Raw genomic sequence first — 19,470 nt, forward strand, 5'->3', positions numbered from 1 at the left:
CAGAGTTTGCTTATGGTGTGTTTCGAGAATTTTTGTAAAACAACAATTAATTTGTGACTTTGTTTTTAAAAATAAAAAGGACATTTTTCTGAAAATTCCATACCACACAATATTTGTGTCAAGCTCCCACCCGTCTTGTTCATATTTGTAACAATACCCAGTATGCCTTGCGTTACGCTGTACCAAGATGGCGCTTGAAGTTGAGTCTGCGGAGTAAGTGAACTTTATTGTTGTTTTTCTGTGCGTATGAAATGCTGAAGTTCATCCATTACCTCTCATCAAATAGTGGATTGTTTTAATTACCTAGATCATCGCTTTATTTTGTTGAGAGAGCTGAGTTAACGGGGAAATTGTCCTAAAAGTAACCACGTGTGGGGACAAAATTAAGCGACACTGATTATGAAAGTCAGTGCTGCGACAATTATTTTGACAGAACGAGAAGAGGGAAAATTCCTGTCATGATAGGAAGTGCAACAATTCTTTGATTTGATCTGTAGTAAGGAAAAAGCGACGAAGTAAATATGTTTTAAGAACGATTGTCTTGTATGCTCTCTATTGATCATGCAGCTCAGAGTCAACTTACCAAATTATATTATCGTAGCGTTGTTAGTTCCAGAAAAACAACAGTTGTAATTGTAGCCTTAAGGAGTGCATAATTTATTTTAAAGGGCATTAAGCTACTTAATGCTGGCTAGTTTTTTTTTATGTGATCGCCTCACTCAGTAATGCACGGTCATCGATTTTATCTAAGGTACAATGTAACATGATAAGAAACACTAACTCTCGGCGGAAAACCAGACTGCTATCTACAAGAGAAGTTTAGGATACAAACCTGGGAAAACTGAGATACAAATCCAGATGGATCTCAGAGCAGGGCTCAGATTAAATCAAGGACCTAAATTATGTGTCATTCTGAGAGCCACTCAGCTATTTTTAATCTGCAGTGTCTAATCAATTCAAAGTTTAGTAATATTACGACCTGATTTGAATTTCAGTGTGATCCGACTGATCCAACAATTTCTGAAAGAAAACAGTTTACCAAGAACCCTTGCAACTTTGCAGGTATATATTTAGTAATGATAACAGCTTGGAGAAATGTGACTTAATGAAAGTATCAGTGAATTTCCTTCAGTATGCACCTGGAAGTGCTCACTTGCCACAAATGCGAGAATTGGAATCCCTATGATTTCCACTGATGTGCTGTTAGCAATATGAAAATACTTGGTTTCTCATGTTTCCTGCAGGAAGAAACTGGAATAACCTTGAACACTGTTGACAGTGTAGAAAGTTTTGTAGGAGAAATAAACAATGGCCACTGGGATACAGTCTTACAGGCCATTCAGCCACTAAAGCTACCTGACAAGAAACTTATTGACCTGTATGAACAGGTAGGAGAAATCTTTCTACATTGGTCACTTTTATTAAACCACAACATGAAAACTGTTAATCATTGAAACAGCACATTTCCTCTCCTCCTCTTTATTCGCATTGTCATTGACATTTGAACTTGTTTTATAATTCTGATGTAGATTGTTTTGGAGCTCATTGAGTTGCGAGAACTAGGAGCTGCAAGATCATTACTACGCCAAACAGATCCCATGATCATGTTGAAGCAACAACAGCCTGATCGATATCTCCATCTCGAAAACATGTTGGCCCGTTCTTATTTTGATCCCAGAGAGGTAAGCCACTTGAAATTTAATGAACACTTTATTAGTTCGAAAATGTGAACATGGGAGCCTCTTAATGGCACGACAGATAAAATTAGATTACTGGCAATCTTTGCTCTTCCTGGGGGAACACAGGGCCTCTAGTTCCCTTTGCCTTCCCCCCAAGTGACAATGGCACAATGCTGAAAATATAATTTTCAATTCTTTTTCCAATTAACCTTTTAGGCATACCCAGAGGGTGGTAGTAAAGAACGCAGGAGAGCAGCAATAGCACAAGGTGTGTATGTTTGTATCATGAAATTAAGCATTACTGTATTTTTTCAGTTGTAAGGTGCAGTTTTTTTTTTTCAAAAAAAATGTGCCTGATCACCCAGGTATTTTCATGCAATGAAATTCAAGAATGTCCAATTTTTTAACTTTAATGTAGTATGAAACAAAAGGTAAATAAATTAAAGGCTAGGAATAGTGGTCATTGAAAGTGAATTAGTGAAAAAGCCCAAGTTGAGGTTGCATCCAATAACTTGAAAGAAACAAGTTCAAAAATTCAGGGTGGGCCTTATAACCAAAGGTGCCAAATGACAGAAAAAATATGGTATTTATCTTATGTAAACAGCAAAATTGTTATTGAAGTATTTTATTATATGCATACAATGTTTGTGGTATGGTAAATACCAAGCATACCAATGACCAATTATAATTATAATTGGGCATTGTTTTAAAGGTTTTGTCAGAGCAAATGCAAATGCAAATGCAAATGCAGATAAATTATATCATTTATTATATATTGGTTTGGAGTTGTGTGTTGTGTTGAGAATTGTCATTTCACCATTTTGCAGCCTTGTCAGGTGAGGTGTCAGTTGTACCGCCATCTCGTCTGTTGGCACTGCTAAGTCAAGCACTCAAATGGCAGCAGTATCAAGGTCTTCTTCCACCTGGAACTACTATTGATGTTTTTCGTGGGAAAGCTGCTGTAAAAGATGAAGAGGAGGAGAGATATCCAACTCAACTAAACAGAACCATCAAGGTATGCAGAGAAGACTATTATTATATTTTATAAACCTGACAGATTTAATCTAACTGGATACACACTAGTGTTGAAAGTTTTTTTCCCCCACATTTAAATGTTTGGTTGTGAGTAGAGTAGCCAAATCAACTGAAGATACTGTGTCAAGTTATGAGGTGAAACAAAAAAGAAACTGTGACAAATTTTTAATGGACATATGTGTACTTATTTTTCGCTCAGTTTGGGGCCAAATCACACCCTGAGTGTGTCAAGTTTTCTCCTGATGGACAGTACTTGGTGACTGGGAGTGTGGATGGTTTTATTGAGGTGTGGAACTTTACAACAGGAAAGATCCGAAAGGATCTCAAATACCAAGCTCAAGATAACTTCATGATGATGGATGACTCTGTATTGTGTTTATCCTTCAGTCGAGATAGTGAAATGTTAGCATCCGCGGGACAAGATGGAAAGCTTAAGGTACTATATGATTTTACATTGTTTTATTGAGGTAATGTCTGTAAACGTACAGATGGAACACGATAAGAAGTGGTTGTTTCAGGGGCTTCAACAACTTTTTCCATAACCGGTAACCAGCTTTTATCTAAACTATGAATAAAGGCTGATAGTTTCGAAAGAAACTGTTTGGGGCTGCGTTGGTGGGAGTAACGAAATAATTTGGATATATCAACAAAGTTGAAATGGTAAATTGGCCACTGTAACGATTACAAAAGCTGATGTTTCAAGTGTTAGCCCTTTGGCGGAGCGAAAGTTTTATCAAAACTGCTGAGTTCATAATTGAACACACAACAATGATACACAATCATTATGATCGTGGCAATGCATATGGAGATGATGAAGAGGAGGTGAAGAAAGACCAGGTGTCCTCAACTTTTACAATAGAATCTTCATCTTGACCTGTTAAGGGAAATGGGAAATATTTTGTGATAACAGGGATTTAGAGTTAACTGGTAAAAAAAAAAAACAACTGACAATGCATTTCAAGGGAAGTGGAGTTAAGCAGAAGTTCAAGTGAAGCCTGTTGTATTAATTTTAGCAAGATTCATATTATCTTCATGTTGTTTTATTCCTTCTCTCAGGTGTTCTTTGCATGTTATGGTGTTCCTTTGTTTTTGTTATTCTATTATCAGTTTCACTTTCAAGATTTCATTTGTAATTCTCCTTACAGTCTGCCATATACATCTTTTGATGTTGGTTCAGAGAATTTGGTATTGGATCAACTAATAATCCCCTGCTTGATATTTTTCTGTATTCTCATCACTTTTCTGCTTGATATTGTATTGATAATGTAAGGAGAAATTATGTCTTGGTCACTCATGGGAGTTAAAGGGTTAGCTTTGTTTTGGACTATTTTGTGCCCCATCCTGAATTGTTCCTTTTTTTCCTCTCTCAGTGTGATTGAATGCCATGATTGTATTTTCAGGTGTGGAAGTTACAAACTGGTCAGTGCTTGCGGCGTTTTGAGAAGGCTCACGCCAAAGGAGTTACTTGTGTAACATTTTCTCGCGATGCTAGTCAGCTGTTGAGCGGTTCTTTTGATATGACAATAAGGTGTGTCTACATATACGTGATGCTTGTCCCATGAGGCAGTTTGCGACTGATTATCGAAGTAAACCAAATTTTTCTGGTAGTGTTGCTCGGTTGCGCTCAGTGATTGACATGAGAAAATCGCGTTACCCTCCAACCAATCAGATGCAAAATTGAAACCAATCGTCACTTGGTCTTTCACGTTTTCGCGCGCTTGATGCTCATTTGAGTTCTCATTGGCCCCTGAAGTGATCTTTGTTCTGATTGGCGTTTATGATTACTTTCGCTTTGCGACACTCATTCCAAATACGGTCTATGCGAAACATGCCTTGCTCTCTCCTTTATGGACGCAGCATATTCCATTGGCATACAACACCCACATATAAATATTTTAACAATGAAAACGATGTACAATTTACCTGTTGTATCTAAAACGCAGCCCTCCCGGTGAAAAATTTGACGGAAACAAGACACGTTAGACAAAATCCGAGAGTTTGCAGCTGTCCTAAGAAGAGAGCATTAAGTGCGGTGGACATTTGAGTAGGATAAAAACTTGCAAAGGCAATTCTTGTGACCGATGTTTTTAAAAAAATGTTTTTGTACTTTCCTTATTAATCAGTTCCACTTGTGTAGTAGATTTCAAATAGCTAGTTTAAATTTTGAACACAACTCTGCTTTTACTGTTTTCTCTATCTCGACTCTTATTTTTTATGTTACCTCTGCAGAATGCACGGGTTAAAATCTGGCAAGACCCTAAAGGAATTCCGTGGACATACATCGTTCGTAAATGACGCTATTTTTACAACAGATGCTCACAACATCATCAGTGCGAGTAGCGATGGTACTGTTAAGGTAATCAAGTGAAATCGTGAATCTACATTAAAGCTCTTTCTGCGAACAAAGGGATTTTAGGAGAAAAGTAGAACGTAGTCTTCATAAAAATAAGAGACAGATAATTTTTTTATGCATGATAAATTGTTTGCACGCAGAGAAAGCACAGAAGTGAAACTCACCTTGCTGCTATGTGCTTAAAACAAGCAAATGTAATGTTGTTAAAGATGTAGTCGTTCAATTTTCATCGCGCTCGCTTTAGTACTCTACAATGCCTGATTCTACAGCTTTTTCGTGTGCATTTTATGATCAGCTTTGGAATATAAAAACAACCGAGTGTCTTCACACGTTCAAGCCGTCAGTAGGGAGTGTAGCCACTGATATCACGGTGAACTCTGTGCATGTGATGCCAAGAAATCCTGAACAGTTTGTGGTGTGCAACAGGACGAGTACGGTACTGGTTATGAACATGCAAGGACAGGTAGGGGTCATGGCATATTTTTATCTGACGACCGATCTAATATCTGCTACATGCGCGACATTTTCTATTCGATTTCGATTCTTTTGCTGATGATTCGAGCAAGAGCTGGACCCTTGTCGCATTTGTATTAACCCTTGATAGCTATTGGGTAGAGCACTAGACCTTAAAAGGTCTAGGGCTCGATTAGCCCGTGAGCAGACACTCATTATTTGTTAGCGCTGTAGAACGTGCATTTCTTCGCCCAAAGGAAGGGAGAGGTTTGCCGGAGGTCTGGCAATAACAATGAATCAGCGCTGGGCCCTCGCGGACCTCTCACCGGCTCACGTAGCTCCAGGCCTTGAAGTTTCCAGCGGGCGAAAAAACGTTTGTGCCGAAATGCTAGTAATAGCGACCTGTTCGCGGGCCAGGTTTCGATTGCATACGAGGAATCATATTTTGTTTTCTCCCATGCGCGAAAAATTATCTATTTATCTATTCTTCATTCGTCTCTTTGCTAAAAGTTTTAAGTTAGCCACTCTCTGGTTTATGCGAATTCAACTTCAATAAATTTCAGGTAAATCATGAGAATTTTCCATTACCTGATGTTACTGAAATGGGATTTCATTTTCAGATCGTGCGTAGTTTCACCAGTGGTAAAAGAGACGGTGGCGACTTTGTGTGTTGTACCCTCTCCCCAAGGGGAGAATGGATATACTGTGTAGGGGAGGATATGGTCATGTACTGTTTTAGTGCCTCTACAGGAAAACTAGAACAATCTTTACAGGTATTTAGTGTCTATTGGGAGGTACGTTTTTGCCTCCGATGTTTTGTACGAAGAAAACAAAGAATTGTAACTGTTCAACTTTTTCATGATCGCAAACCACATCGTTGAAAAGGCTGTTTTCTTTGGGGTTGGTGTTCTATGCAGTTAAAAATAATCCCCACTTACTCAAAGAGGCAACCGATTTAATGCTCTATCTTCAATAAATTTCTCAGTTTTCAAAATTTTTTTACAGAGAGGAAAATGTCGATTTGCATTCTTTGTTAATCATCCACGTTTTTTTGTGGATTATTTCCATTTTGTTTTTTTTCTTCTCTGTTACCAAACGAATATTTTGTTTCCCTTCGCGTTGGAGGTAGTTTTATCTGTTGTAGAATAACGCGCCCGAATTACCTTGATGCTGAACAGAACATTTTGCCAACGCATGTGTGGTTTGGACGAGTCCCTACGATAGACACCAATGTAACAGCTTATAATCGTTTTTCGGTATATTTCAGGTTCACGATAAGGATGTGATAGGCGTCGAACATCACCCTCACAACAACCTTATTTCCACGTACAGTGAAGACGGACAATTAAAATTATGGCAACCGTGAGAAAGACACGAAAAACTGCGTGATTCTCAAACAAAGGATTATCCCCTAAACTTACTGCGCAATTTGGAAAAAAGAACTCATCTTAGTTATACAAGGACTTGCAGACTTGTTCGTCAGTTTTGTAGGGCTTGGAAATAGATGAAGGGCACATTGTTCAAAAACTTTTCTTTGAATGCCTAAACGAGACCTAAACGAGGCCTAGCTTGTACTTTAGTTGTAGTTTAATATTTACTCTTTTGAACTTGGCTTTGTGCATAGAACTTGGCATTTTCTTTTAAGAGAAAGAGCGTGGATCTTTCTAACTTGTATAAATAAAGTTATCAAAGGTCTCTTTTTCTGGTATCCATCTTGAATCATCGTTATTAAATTTCTGCTAATCATAATACTTGGCAAGTAAAACCTCAAAGGTGATCACCATGCAAATTCTCCACGCAGATGTAAATACATTATGTAGCTGACGGGTGATGAGAAGCAGTCTTTGGGTGGTATCCTGATGTGATACCAAATCCTTTCACTAATTTGCAGTAAGACTTACAACTACTCTTAGCGAATCGGACCATTGGAACTTAAGGGCTAGGAAGAACGCGCTCGGTGTATTCGCTGGTACTTCTACATGTGAGCTTGGTGTGCCAACAATTAGCTACACATTTTAGCTTGTTTGCGAGGGAAACATTTAGACAGGTGTTAATCTCCATGCGGAGATCCAAATCTAGTCATGTGACATTTCGGCGTCCATAATGTTTGTGGAAGTGATGAGAGGTTCACGATGTGTTCTTTCGGTCATTCGGGTCATCACGAGTGCCTGAACAGATACAAAGGCCAACATTTGGACGTTCTTATTTGGACCATGATTCTTAATTTTAACGTTCTTAAGAGCGTGTCTCTGTAATTTCTGACCTCTCGAGATTGGTTCAAAAATAAATCTTGCCTTAAACTTTGCATGTGGATAAGGAAACCATTGCCTATCATCGAAACAAAAGTGGTTTCCCTCAGATTTCAAAAGTTTTTTATTTTTTAACAATTTTCCGCACGTAGGTCAAATTGTGAAATTGATATCATTTGAGTACACAAAATGAGCAATCTTTATTAGGATCTCACGCTGTCAAAAATGATTCAATACGAGGTATTCTGGAATACAACAGTTTAACACGTCAACTTTCCAAGTGTGATCACAAAGGTAGAGTATCTGGATAAATGTATACCCTGTCGTTACGTCAAATATACCACTACTTGACTAAGCCGAAAAGTGGTACTTTTTAAATTGCGATTTCTCCGTACTGGGACAAAACTAGATATCAGGAGTTACACCCACTCAACAATCGTGCATGAGAACACTATATTCTGTAAAAATATCCATGGCTATTATCGCAGGAAAAAAATTAAGTGAAGTAGAAATGTGTGATTTGCACATACCTGTACGGCGCTGCTTTCGGTAATTTGCATTCGTGATTGTCCACAATGAATCACAAAATAATCGCAAATGAATAGCTCAGTGCCCATACTTATACTGTAGAATGTCCGTAAGTCGGGTTTTATTGTCCGAAGGTCCAAGGATTTCTTTCCGGGTGCGAGTCTGTAGGAGTTTAGGTCATTCATTCTGAGTGACGATTCAGTAGCCTGCGTTACAGCCGGACGTGTCACACAATCCCTAGTATAGTCTATGCCGGCGGTTTAGACTGTCTGCGACGCAGGCTACGATTCAGCACCGAGTATTTGTATACTAGCACTGTAATCCTGTCCATCTTCCAACTTTAAAGCCATGCTGAGAACAGTATCCCCTAAAGTACACAGCTCCATCCGAATTCAAGTTGTAGACTGTTCCAAATTTGCCGGTCATTTATAAGAAATCGAGTAACATTCATCGTGACATTCTTCTCTTTGATAAACAACACTGTGGCCTCGATTGCATGAGAATCTAGACAGCCACGGGACCGGGGGGGGGAAGGAGTGGAGGGGGAGGGGAGGGGCAGTCATTGGAGACAACCGCATTCTGTTACCAGTTCTTCTATCTTTGCAACAAAGTCTTTTTTTTTCTGTCCTTCGATGTGTAAGTTATGTCATAATAATCAAGAATTTCCTTGAGAATTGTATTATTCAGTTTCAGGAGTTTTCGCTCAGTAGCATATTCACAAACATCGAAAGTGTCATAGATAACGGGGTGTTTCAAACCAATGTGCGCATGGATAGAGTTTAGAAGCTCTACTTCATCTTCAAATTCTTTCCATTCAACTCCCGCTACCTCCTCCTCTTCTGAAGGTGTTGAATATTTTAAAGAAAGCAAGATAGAAAGCTTCTTCTCCAGGCTGGCGTCCACTCGAAAACATTCAACACCTTCAGACTTGCACCCGGAAAAAAATCCTTGGAATCCTTGGATCTTCGGACAATAAAACCCGACTTACAGACATTCTACAGTATTAGTAAGTGCACCGAGCTGCTCATTTGCGATTATTTAGTGATTCATTGTGGATAATTACGAATGCAAATTACCGAAAGCAGCGCCGTGAAAATCCCACATTTCTACTTCGCTTTATTTTTTTCCTGCGATAATAGCCATGGATATTTTTACGGAATATAGTGCTCTCATGCACGGTTGTTGAGTGTGTACAACTCCTGATATCTAGTTTTGTCCCAATACGGAGAAATCGCAATTTAAAAAGTACCACTTTTCTGCTTAGTCAAGTAGTGGCATATTTGACGTAACGACAGTGTATACATTTATCCAGATACTCTACCTTTGTGATCACACTTGGAGAGTTGATGTATTAAACTGTTGTATTCCAGAATATCTCTCGTATTGAATCCTTTTTGACAGCGTGAGATCCTAATAAAGATTGCTCATTTTGTGTACTCAAATGATGTCAATTTCACGATTTGACCTACGTGCGGAAAATTGTTAGAAAATAAAAAACTTTTGAAATCTGAGGGAAACCACTTTTGTTCCGATGATAGGCAATGGTTTCCTTATCCACATGCAAAGTTTTAAGGCAAGATTTATTTTTGAACCAATCTCGAGTGGTCGGAAATTACAGAGACACGCTCTTAATGCTTAGTTTGTGTCTTTTCGTTGGTCTTGATGCTCCCCTGGACAAGGTTCAGCGAATTCTTTTTAAGTTTTAGCTATCCTTCCCCTGTATTCGTTCAGGGGAGTGTCAAGAACAAGAAGGCAATAATAAAAAAAAAAATAAAAAAAAATGAAAAAAAAGAAAATGTACTGTGAATCAGGGTAAGATTCGAACGTCCAAATTATCTCAAGAATTGTTACTATTCTACAGTTTGGGCTATCTGCGCCTTATCCCGGTCTTGAGGCACTTTTTAAATATTTTCTTCCAGTTCAATTGGTTCTTTCTAATTTTTCCTTTGTTCTGATTGGCTGATATGATCACTGGTTTAATTTGGTTTTGTAACAATCTATCATGAGTGTTACTCCTGGTTTTTCTACATAATTATATGTTTAGTATTTAAATAGACTCAAACCTACTTCTCTGGATAAAATTCATTCTGTCAATAGCCAGATAATTTGTGATCTTTTGTTGCCTCTGAAGGACATGTCCTAAATAACAATCATTTAATACTACTACTGCAACTGTATTATTTTAATTTAAAAAGGTTGCTTTACAGATAATTGTTGGGCACTAGGAATAAATAGCCTCATCTGTCCAAAAACCACTAAAAGCCAGTGCTGCAAGGTAAATTACTCCCACACAAAATGGGATGTTAGCCTGTGCATCACTATTTCAGCTTTGACTGAAATTCATTTATTGTTTGTTTGATACATATGAATGACTTACATTTATTCACTTATTCACTATTACTTGGTGACAACCTTATGGCTTGTCATTGAACATTGTAATTCAAAGCAGGGAGCAAATTAAAGTAAGTCGATATTTTAATGTTTGCTCTTCTAAAAAACTTGGTATGAAGGTTAAGTGGTTGGTAATAAAGTCAGATAATCATTTGTAATTCTCAAAAGTCATCCTAATGCGACATGGCCTCTTTAAGAGACCACCTTTGTGCCTACTACCAGCAATAAGTCATGACGAAAAACAGCATTAGCTGAGGTACCAATATCTAAATCAATTATTCCTCATGAAAAAGATAACGCACCTGCTGTACATTAAGTAATTACATTACTCTATGATGACAACCTTCAATATTGGTGCAGGGCTTTGGGCTCTACTATTTTCAAATTCACCAATTGGAGACTAGAAATCTTAAAATGGTTGAAGAAAAAATATATTTGAAGGCAGAAGGAGGAAAAGGGGAAAAAAAGCCCAGAAAGACTCAGTTTTTTTTTATGCAAATGTTAATCTCCCATTAACTAAAGACCATAAGCTACATGACTGCCAAACACAGTTCACCAAAGTGGCAATTTTCGCTGCAAATTTAGCTAACAAAATTCCCCTTTTCAGGCTGGAGACCAAGAGGGTAGCAGCTTCAAGCCCTGTGCTGAGATGCAAATCCATCACCTTACTTTCACATGCTTTCACTGCCAGGCCAACTAAGCTAATGAGCTACAGGTGAATGTTCCTGCACTATGATCGTATCAAATATATATGATTATATGCTTACTCCACCATAATCAAAAAGCTGGCAGACTACCTACATTTATTTATCAACTTAAAGTTGACAAAAATAGATTTGTGAAAACCACCAAGTAGACTTAATAAAGCTGAAAATTTGAAAGTTAAATGACCATTGATATTATAACCTTTTAATGACCTGAGGGTCTAAAATTAAATGTTTCTAAATCTCTTGAACCTATTTATTAAGGACTAAAACATTCTCCAACTAATTTAACTTTTTGTTCGATAAGAAGTAAAAAATATGCTTTGTCTGCTTGGAAGTATGGGGTCTTAAAGGAGGAAATAATTATCATGTCCTCCTGTTTACATGCTAGCAGTGAAGGCTACAAAACGGACAATCATGCCCACAACAAAGAGAGTGATTCCAATGCCAATTGACAAGTTTGCCAACTTCCTGGTCTCCATGCTCAACATATTGGCTGTAGCAAAGTCTCCTCGCATAATGGCATCCCGTGTCTGTCAAAAGATGAAAAGAGAAAAATAATTGCACTCTTTTGTGTTCATAGGAAGGTAATGAACATGAAAGCAATCTTTGCAGTAATGAACACCACTAAAGTGGTAGTGAAAATAAGAACCAGAAACAATTCAGGCCTGTATTAGATTTGAACCCATGATCTTTGCAACAAGTTAACTGTGAGGAAAGTTAGCTAATTTCTTATGAATGCAGATCAAGAGAGACATTTGGTAAGTTAAATATCACACAATATATGTCATGCAAAGCACATGTGGACTGAACTCATGAGAGCATGTGACTGCTTACCTCATTGGATTTCAATATGGCACAAATTCCAGTTGGGCAAAAACAGAAGAAACAGGCAAACCAGGCCAGGAAACAGTAATCAGGAGGTGCTATCTGTGGTGCCACAATAACACTTGGTCCAACACCCCCTTGCTGAAAATAGTGAATAGGGTATGAAGCTAAGTGAATTTGACAGTGTTTATGATCAGTTTTCAGACTGCAAAAAATTACAGGAAGAAAGTTAATGTGAACAATGATCCTCACTTACCACAACAGTAACAGAGTTTGTTTGTTGAGTTGTTATGGGGGGAACATGATAACCTTGCTGATAACCTGGGTGGTAACCAGGCTGTGCAGAATAACCAGGCTGTGCAGGATAACCAGGCTGTGCAGGATAACCAGGCTGTCCTTGGTAGCTAGGGGGATGTGTTGGGAATCCTCCTTTGTCAGTTGAATCACCTCCCAAGTGAGGAGGATGGGTTACAGGTGGGGCACCTGCATATGGCTGCGGAGGGCCTGGGTATGCTGCTGGTGGTGACTGTTGCCAACCATACCCCTGGCCAGGGGGAGGGTACTGCGGCTGAGCTGATGCATCTCCTGGTCCTGGGTAGGGGGGAGGTGCATAGGCAGGTGGTGCAGAACCTGTCAATCAATCAAATAAAATTAACATTTCGGGTCACAAAGGAAATGCCATGCTGAGAGGGCTCATATCCCAAAGATTCTCTGAGGATCTCTGTTTAAGGTCTGGCTTATGACATCATGTTTTCTTGTACAAGACACCTTACATTTGTAGTCTAAAAAATACTCATGAGATACACTGATTGGATTAGAGATGAAAATAGTCCACAAAAAATTAAGATTACTTTTAAAGCATAATTACCATTGTCATTCGGTGTGTTAGGTTCCATGTTTAATCAAAAGTATCCAAACAACTTTATTGAGCCTGAAAATTACAAAGAAACAAAAATAGTCACCATGAGAAAATGAAAAGAAAATTATTTAGTATCAAACTCTGATTAAAACTAGTAAACATTTGTACTTGACCTTCTGTAGCATGTTGATTAAATGGATGATATGATTAAGAGGCCTTGAGCTACTTTATTTCTTTTTTATTACAAGCTTTCACCGATCTACAGCAGTATTACAAAATGTTTCAGTGTGTTTATAAAAAAGCAATGTAGGTATAATAATATAGATCGATTTATAAAGCACATTTCCATGTAAATGCTCTAATGCGCTTTTCAACACTGTGCGGGGGACTTTTTCAGACTGCCTGGGGCAGTTTACCATTAATAAAGGAGAAATCTTTACAGATGCCCCCTCCCCCCTTCCCAGTAAACAGGCCAGACCACATCACAGTAATCTTGTGATGTGGGTTCTTTGACGTCCCCTGCCGAAATTAACTAATTGATAGGTGCAGGAGACGGGGCCTCTGGCTTTACGTCCTATCCGAGAAGACGAAGCAATGTGAGTGAAGCGTCTTGCTTAAGGACACAACGTCAAGCCCCAGCCAGGACTTGAACCCAGGCCATTTGACCCAGAGTCCAGCGCACTCACCACTGGACTACTCATGCCTCGGTGACTCCATTCTTTTTAAGGAGGCTCGAAAGGGTTTTCCACAATTTACAGCAAGTGTCAATCAGTAAAAGATATCAGGACTGTCAAACTTATCATCAGGATAATGACTTGATATATGCATAACACTATGTTAGGGCAATCTTTTGAGGGGGTTCACCAGGCATTACCTGTTGCCATGGCAATGGTACAGTAGTGCTACAAGACCTTCTAAAACTCAGTTTTTGAAAGATATCTCAAAAACCAAGTCGGTGACCTAGTTTTTTTTTTCAAATTTCTTAAACATCATCACATTCTCTACCTGTCCATGTGATATTAAAAAAAACTATCAAGAAGAACTTGAATTATTTAGGAAAATGCTGTTTTAAAATGTAAAAAACTTTCCACTAATAATTTTTTTTAAATTTTCTTCAGAAACACGTAATGATGAAATTAATTTGTACACAAAAAATCAGGGTAGGTCACCGAACTAATTTTCAAGATATTAGTTCATCAACTTAGCGAGCTTTATTTCTGGTTTTTGCAATTTTAGCTCCCACTTTTATATCCAGTCACGCGTTTTAAACGATACCGCTGACTCAAGGGCTCATTTTTGCGAGGATGAGTCCGTGTCCGCGCGATTAATCGACAGATGCCCTCAGCGCGGAAAAATCGTTCATCCTGAAGATGGATCAGATTCACATTGTTTTGCGATTTTACACATTCCTGAAAAGTGAGTCATCATTTGAGACTCAGACTGCTTACCATTACGACAGTTGGAAATGAACTCCAGAGAGAAACTCCGGAGAGAATTCTCTGGCGGAATTTGATATATGATGACAAGTTGATTTTGCAGATGGCGCCGATACCAGTACTCCATTGAGGCCGTTAATGTTAAGTTTCTCGTACAGAGATTGTAGTGTAACATGAGACAAACCCGCATCTGCCAGCTTCTGGACCATTTTTGTCGAAAGATGAAGCTTTCCATCGAACATCTGGATGGTATCTTGTCGCTGTTCCGAGAAGATGGTTTGATCAAAGGCCTCATGTGGCGATGCACATTTACCATGATTGTTCATGTGCAGTTTGGAGTGGAAGAGTGAAAACAATTTGGAGTTAAAATAATTTGCTTTGTCATCTTCCAGATTGTCATGAGCATCAAACTCAGCGGAAATTAGGGTTTCATATACATCAGCAATTTGTTGGTCGTCACAGATTTTGCGAATTTCTATAATTTTCGAGGCACTAGAGGTATGAACAAGCCTTGGCTTCTTTTTTTTTTTCTCTTTGCCACTGTCATAACCGTGAACTTTCATTATTCTGTTTTAAATGGAAAACAAAACAAATTTTGCAATCCTTTCTTAACAAATGTGAATCCGCATTTTTGTAGTTGTAATTTACAGTTTATCGAGGGAAATATCAACAATCTTTCTCACAAGTTTAAGATGAATATTTTATTTTAATTTTACCATTTGTGGTTGAATTAGAATTAAAGTCTCATCTACATTTTTATGATCTCTTGTTTACTGAAAATTATGTTTATTTTTATGGCAACATTTACACTTCTCCATTTCTGTTAATAAAACTGTCAATGTTTACAATCTTGCATCCAACAATGATTTCATTTTCCTTTTCATCTTCCAGTGAGTTGTTTAAGAAAGGTTTCGGTCATTTCATTTTATTAGGAATCAAATTCAATGCAAAACAAATTGTAGCACTCAGAGGTATCCACTTAAATTTTTCGCGGACAAAATAAGATCTACTGAATGCACTTGACGCGACTTTATTGATGGGGTGTCGACTTCACCATCCTCCTTTCACTCGTTAAATAAAATTTTTTGACCACTTTCGGCAAGAATCCTGCCATCTGAATATTTTCCTAGCTGCTTTCAAGAAGTAAACTTTCCATTTTTGTTTCTCAAACAACCACTTCTGCTGGAAACAATAGAGGTGCCGGCAATTTTGAAACACTCATGGCAGCCATGTTTGCTTACAAATCGCCCATGGATCTGATCGCGCGCGCCATTGTTTATTTTTCTCACGAGTAATTAGCTTGCGTGTATCTTGGAATCCATTCTCCGCGCGGTCAAACAACCCCTCTCGAGCCTCCTTAAAACTGTTTTATACTGCTACTAGTTCCTAACCACATATCAAATTTTCATTGGTTAATTCTTGATTAGTGATATTATCGACAGTCTTTCATTGATCTAAATATTTTTTTTATTTATTTATCACAAAATACAAATAACCTTTTTCACCACAAAATGCAAATAATGATAAAAACAAGACAGTCACACAAAAACAAATAAAAGTGGTGAAGAAGCCCAAAGAGAAACCATGGGACTTATAGATATTGGGCTCCCTCAGAGTAAAAAGGAGAAAGAAAATAAAGTTAATGTTCACCTGTGTGGGATATATAAGTACTTTGGTTCATTTAGTAGAGGTGATAGCATAATTTCAAGTGCAATTTGGTGTTAATAAGCAAAGGTAAATTTTTTTGAAGAAAAACAAATTGTGGGAGCCCAAGGGCGAGTGCAATTTGTAGTCTGAAAAATTTACAAACTTATTTACAACAAATTGCACAAGAAATCATGTTGTTACTTATCAATAGTTTACATGAAAAATATATCACAGAAAGTCCAGGAAAAAAATTAGACAACGAGTGCTATTTGTAATTTGAACTTGTCTTAAAACTTTGCACTCATGTTACAACTTTGCATTTCTGTTAAATGAAAAAAGCAGCCTATCAGAAGCATGTTATTCTTTCATGTATATTCTTAACATATAAAAAAGAAAGAAGCAAAAAATACAAATAAGGAGGTTGCATCTGCTGTGAATTAAGTTTATTGCCATGGCTGTGAGAGATCAGTTTAAGAGCTGAATTTTCGTTTGAATCTTGCTTTCACGAAGGTGCTCTTGTTTTTATTCCATTTTCCCACTAACTTGCTGCCATGCAAAGGTTTTCTTTTCTTTCTACTAAAGTTTCCTCTCATTTTAGAAAGTAAAATACTGAGGTCAATTGCAGAGAAAATGTTTTCTCTTGACACCTTTAATAGATAGATAGATAGAAACTTTATTAATGTGTCAAAGAACCTTCTAGTTTGGGAGATATCCCATACTAATGTGGGGACACAATACTAATTTTATAAGCATGCACACTGGGAATATATATGAAGGGTCCTCACACATTTGAATTTGATTACACAAACTAAACTGGGGTTGGTTACAGAATGTTGTTTTTAGTTAATAGATATGACTATCCCAACCTGATCAAAACGATTCGTAGGGGTGAAGTTGTGATCAATAGATTTTCAGTTAATCACCGACAACTATCTCAGACCCAGTCTCACAAGATAAATTGATGGTCTCATATTCTAATACTCCTGGGGGCCCAGTTGTTCGAAGGCTGATTAGCACTAACCCAAGGTTAAATTCTAATAAGGGTTTCTTTAATCCTTTGTTCAAAAGTCTTTTTTGGGATAATATTCCTTACACTTTTTATAGCATCCAATCACCAAGTTGTAGAAAAAAAGAATTCCACTGAATTTCCTTTTAAACCTTTAAGATCTGAAATCAGATTTTACAGTAACCCTGGGTTATCTTAACCCAGCTTTGGTTCTAACTTCCTCACTGTTGAGTCAACCAGCCACAAATTTGTGCCCGACCTCATCCATCAAACATACTCTAAATGCAATCTTGTTAACAGGTACATTATTTTGGAATGGAACAAACAACTCTTTGACCTAATTCATTTTTCCATTGCGTATCGACGATTTAGGCATTTACAGCTGTAAAACCTCAGTCCTAACAGAACGGACAACATATTAGGCGCTAAAGCAGCGAAAGCAAATTACATGGCTTACTAATTAGGAATAGCTTACCACAAAGGAAATTACACAAAGTCAACTTTGTATCTCAATGCAATTTCCCCATCTCTACAGACACATCGTACAATCTCCATGAACGAGAAAGAACCGGAATAATTCGAAAAGTAGAAGGGTTCGTCGTAAGAGGTCACTGATTACATTTTTAGTTCTAAGATAAGATATAACGAGAGAATTAAGACATATAACCATACAAGAGTGTCGACGTGCTAATCGCAATAACTTTCTAATGAGTAAGTTTAGCTGAAAATAGACGCGCAATATCCAAGCTTTCTGTGCAGTCGTTCATCAAACAGAGGGTCTGTCAAGCGAAACATCTACATAAGAGTTCCTTGGATACAATGAATATACGAAGTTCATATATTTTGAACTGCGGTATTAAATACGTATGATGCACGATCCTTCGCAGTAGATAGCGCTATTTATGCAATAGCGAAATCAGACCTGAAAAAAATCCGGCCCCATCTGGCCTGATTTTTTTCAGGCGTGATTTTCGCTATCGCATAAATAGCGCTATCTACTGCGAAGGATCGTGCTTCATACTTATTGTTCCTTAGCTTGAACTTACAAAGTTTTGAGTCACAAATAGCATTAAACAAACACCAATTGTGTGAAGTTTACCTTGAGAAATGATTAAAAACAACTGACTAACGCCTTCGGTGCCTTTTTCAGGAATCTTTTCCCTCCGAAAGAAACTTAGAGACTTCAGCCTTTAGACATCTGCTCAAAGGCTTCTAACAATTACTTGACGTCATTTCAAAGACGTCACCGTTGCTAGCCACAAAGAGGCCTGGGCACGAGCCAGAGAAAACGGACCCCAAAGCGTACGTAATCGCGTAAACAAGTGAATGCCAGATTTTCCCGGAAATTTCGTCTTAAATCTTTGAGACTCGAGAGAGTTCGCATCACTATAAAAGCCTTCGCTTTTTCTCCTCAATCCTAAAACCTTTCATGTGTTTTAATTTAGCCGCTCAAACGTACTCAATCCCGGCCCAAAGTTGTTCGACTTCCTGTCAATTTATGAATGAGGTTTTTTTTCTCACTCAGATATTTTGTCGCCAATTTCAGGCTGAAATTAGCATTTCGCAGCCCTAAGAATAAAGAATCAATAGCTAAATATACAACTGAATAAAGATCAATGACATGATTTATTTTGGCATTGCCTCAACATGCTACCGTCCATAAACCACTAACCACCCAATATACCACAGGTTGACCAAGCACCAAAGAGCAACTGGAAAGGGCAGGCATGAAGCCACTGAGTGCGGAAGTGATGTCTCGTAGATGGAAAATGATTGGTCATATTCTTAGGAAAGATCGTAATAATGATTGCAATGTTGCTGTGAGTTGGGCACCAGAAGGTAAAAGGAGAAGGGGTAGACCAAAAACCAATTGAAGACGTGCAGTAGAGAAAGAAAGGCAAGAGGCAGGTTGGAGGTCGTGAGAGGAGGTGAGGACAGCAGCAACCAATCGAGAGGAGTGGAAAAGCTCTGTGAAGGCCCTATGTGCCACGAGGCACGAAAAAGATTGATGATGACCAAGTACGATCTAGGAGTTATACCATACTGCTTTTACACATCAGGAAAAATATGAGAATGTGAATGGGAAACACAGTTACATCATGAAAACAGGAAATACCCGTGATTTATTGAAAAAAAAAACCGATCTTGCTTCCGGTTTGCAACTGTTTTTCAGTCAATTCATAGAGATTCTGGGAGTAGTTAGTCTCTGTGTTTTTTCATGTGTCTAGGAAGAGCGCTGAAGAACACTCCGAGTTACCCCGCCCCTAGACCATCATGGAATTGTCGGTGATAAATTTTAGAT

At 38.1% G+C, this 19,470-nt stretch overlaps 2 protein-coding genes across 4 annotated transcripts; one reads left to right on the top strand and one right to left on the bottom strand.

Annotated features, from left to right (window-relative positions):
• The first annotated feature begins 161 nt into the window (after nt 1-161).
• LOC111324351 (WD40 repeat-containing protein SMU1) lies at nt 162-7,228 on the top strand. 2 transcript variants are annotated; one of them, XM_022927896.2, is made up of 12 exons: nt 162-213; nt 996-1,062; nt 1,245-1,388; nt 1,530-1,682; nt 1,896-1,947; nt 2,507-2,694; nt 2,914-3,150; nt 4,115-4,242; nt 4,944-5,070; nt 5,363-5,530; nt 6,141-6,293; nt 6,788-7,228. In XM_022927896.2, the coding sequence occupies exons 1-12, from the start codon at nt 188-190 to the stop codon at nt 6,884-6,886; spliced, it is 1,542 nt and encodes a 513-aa protein (XP_022783631.1). In that variant the 5' UTR covers nt 162-187; the 3' UTR covers nt 6,887-7,228. The 2 variants fall into 2 exon arrangements, with proteins under 2 accessions (XP_022783631.1, XP_088595224.1); XM_088739098.1 differs by lacking the exon at nt 162-213 and adding an exon at nt 452-515.
• Nucleotides 7,229-10,461: 3,233 nt separating this feature from the next.
• On the bottom strand, nt 10,462-18,422 carry LOC111324317 (uncharacterized). Of its 2 annotated transcripts, XM_088739277.1 has the most exons (6): nt 18,268-18,422; nt 13,089-13,151; nt 12,593-12,850; nt 12,477-12,556; nt 12,230-12,361; nt 10,462-11,925 (listed from the first exon to the last, which is right to left on the bottom strand). In XM_088739277.1, the coding sequence occupies exons 2-6, from the start codon at nt 13,114-13,116 to the stop codon at nt 11,773-11,775; spliced, it is 651 nt and encodes a 216-aa protein (XP_088595403.1). In that variant the 5' UTR covers nt 13,117-13,151; nt 18,268-18,422; the 3' UTR covers nt 10,462-11,772. The 2 variants fall into 2 exon arrangements, with proteins under 2 accessions (XP_088595403.1, XP_022783584.1); XM_022927849.2 differs by having other exon boundaries at nt 12,477-12,850.
• Nucleotides 18,423-19,470: the final 1,048 nt, after the last annotated feature.

The sequence above is a fragment of the Stylophora pistillata genome, chromosome 1 (assembly GCF_964205215.1).
Source record: "Stylophora pistillata chromosome 1, jaStyPist1.2, whole genome shotgun sequence".
Taxonomy (NCBI): domain Eukaryota; kingdom Metazoa; phylum Cnidaria; class Anthozoa; order Scleractinia; family Pocilloporidae; genus Stylophora; species Stylophora pistillata.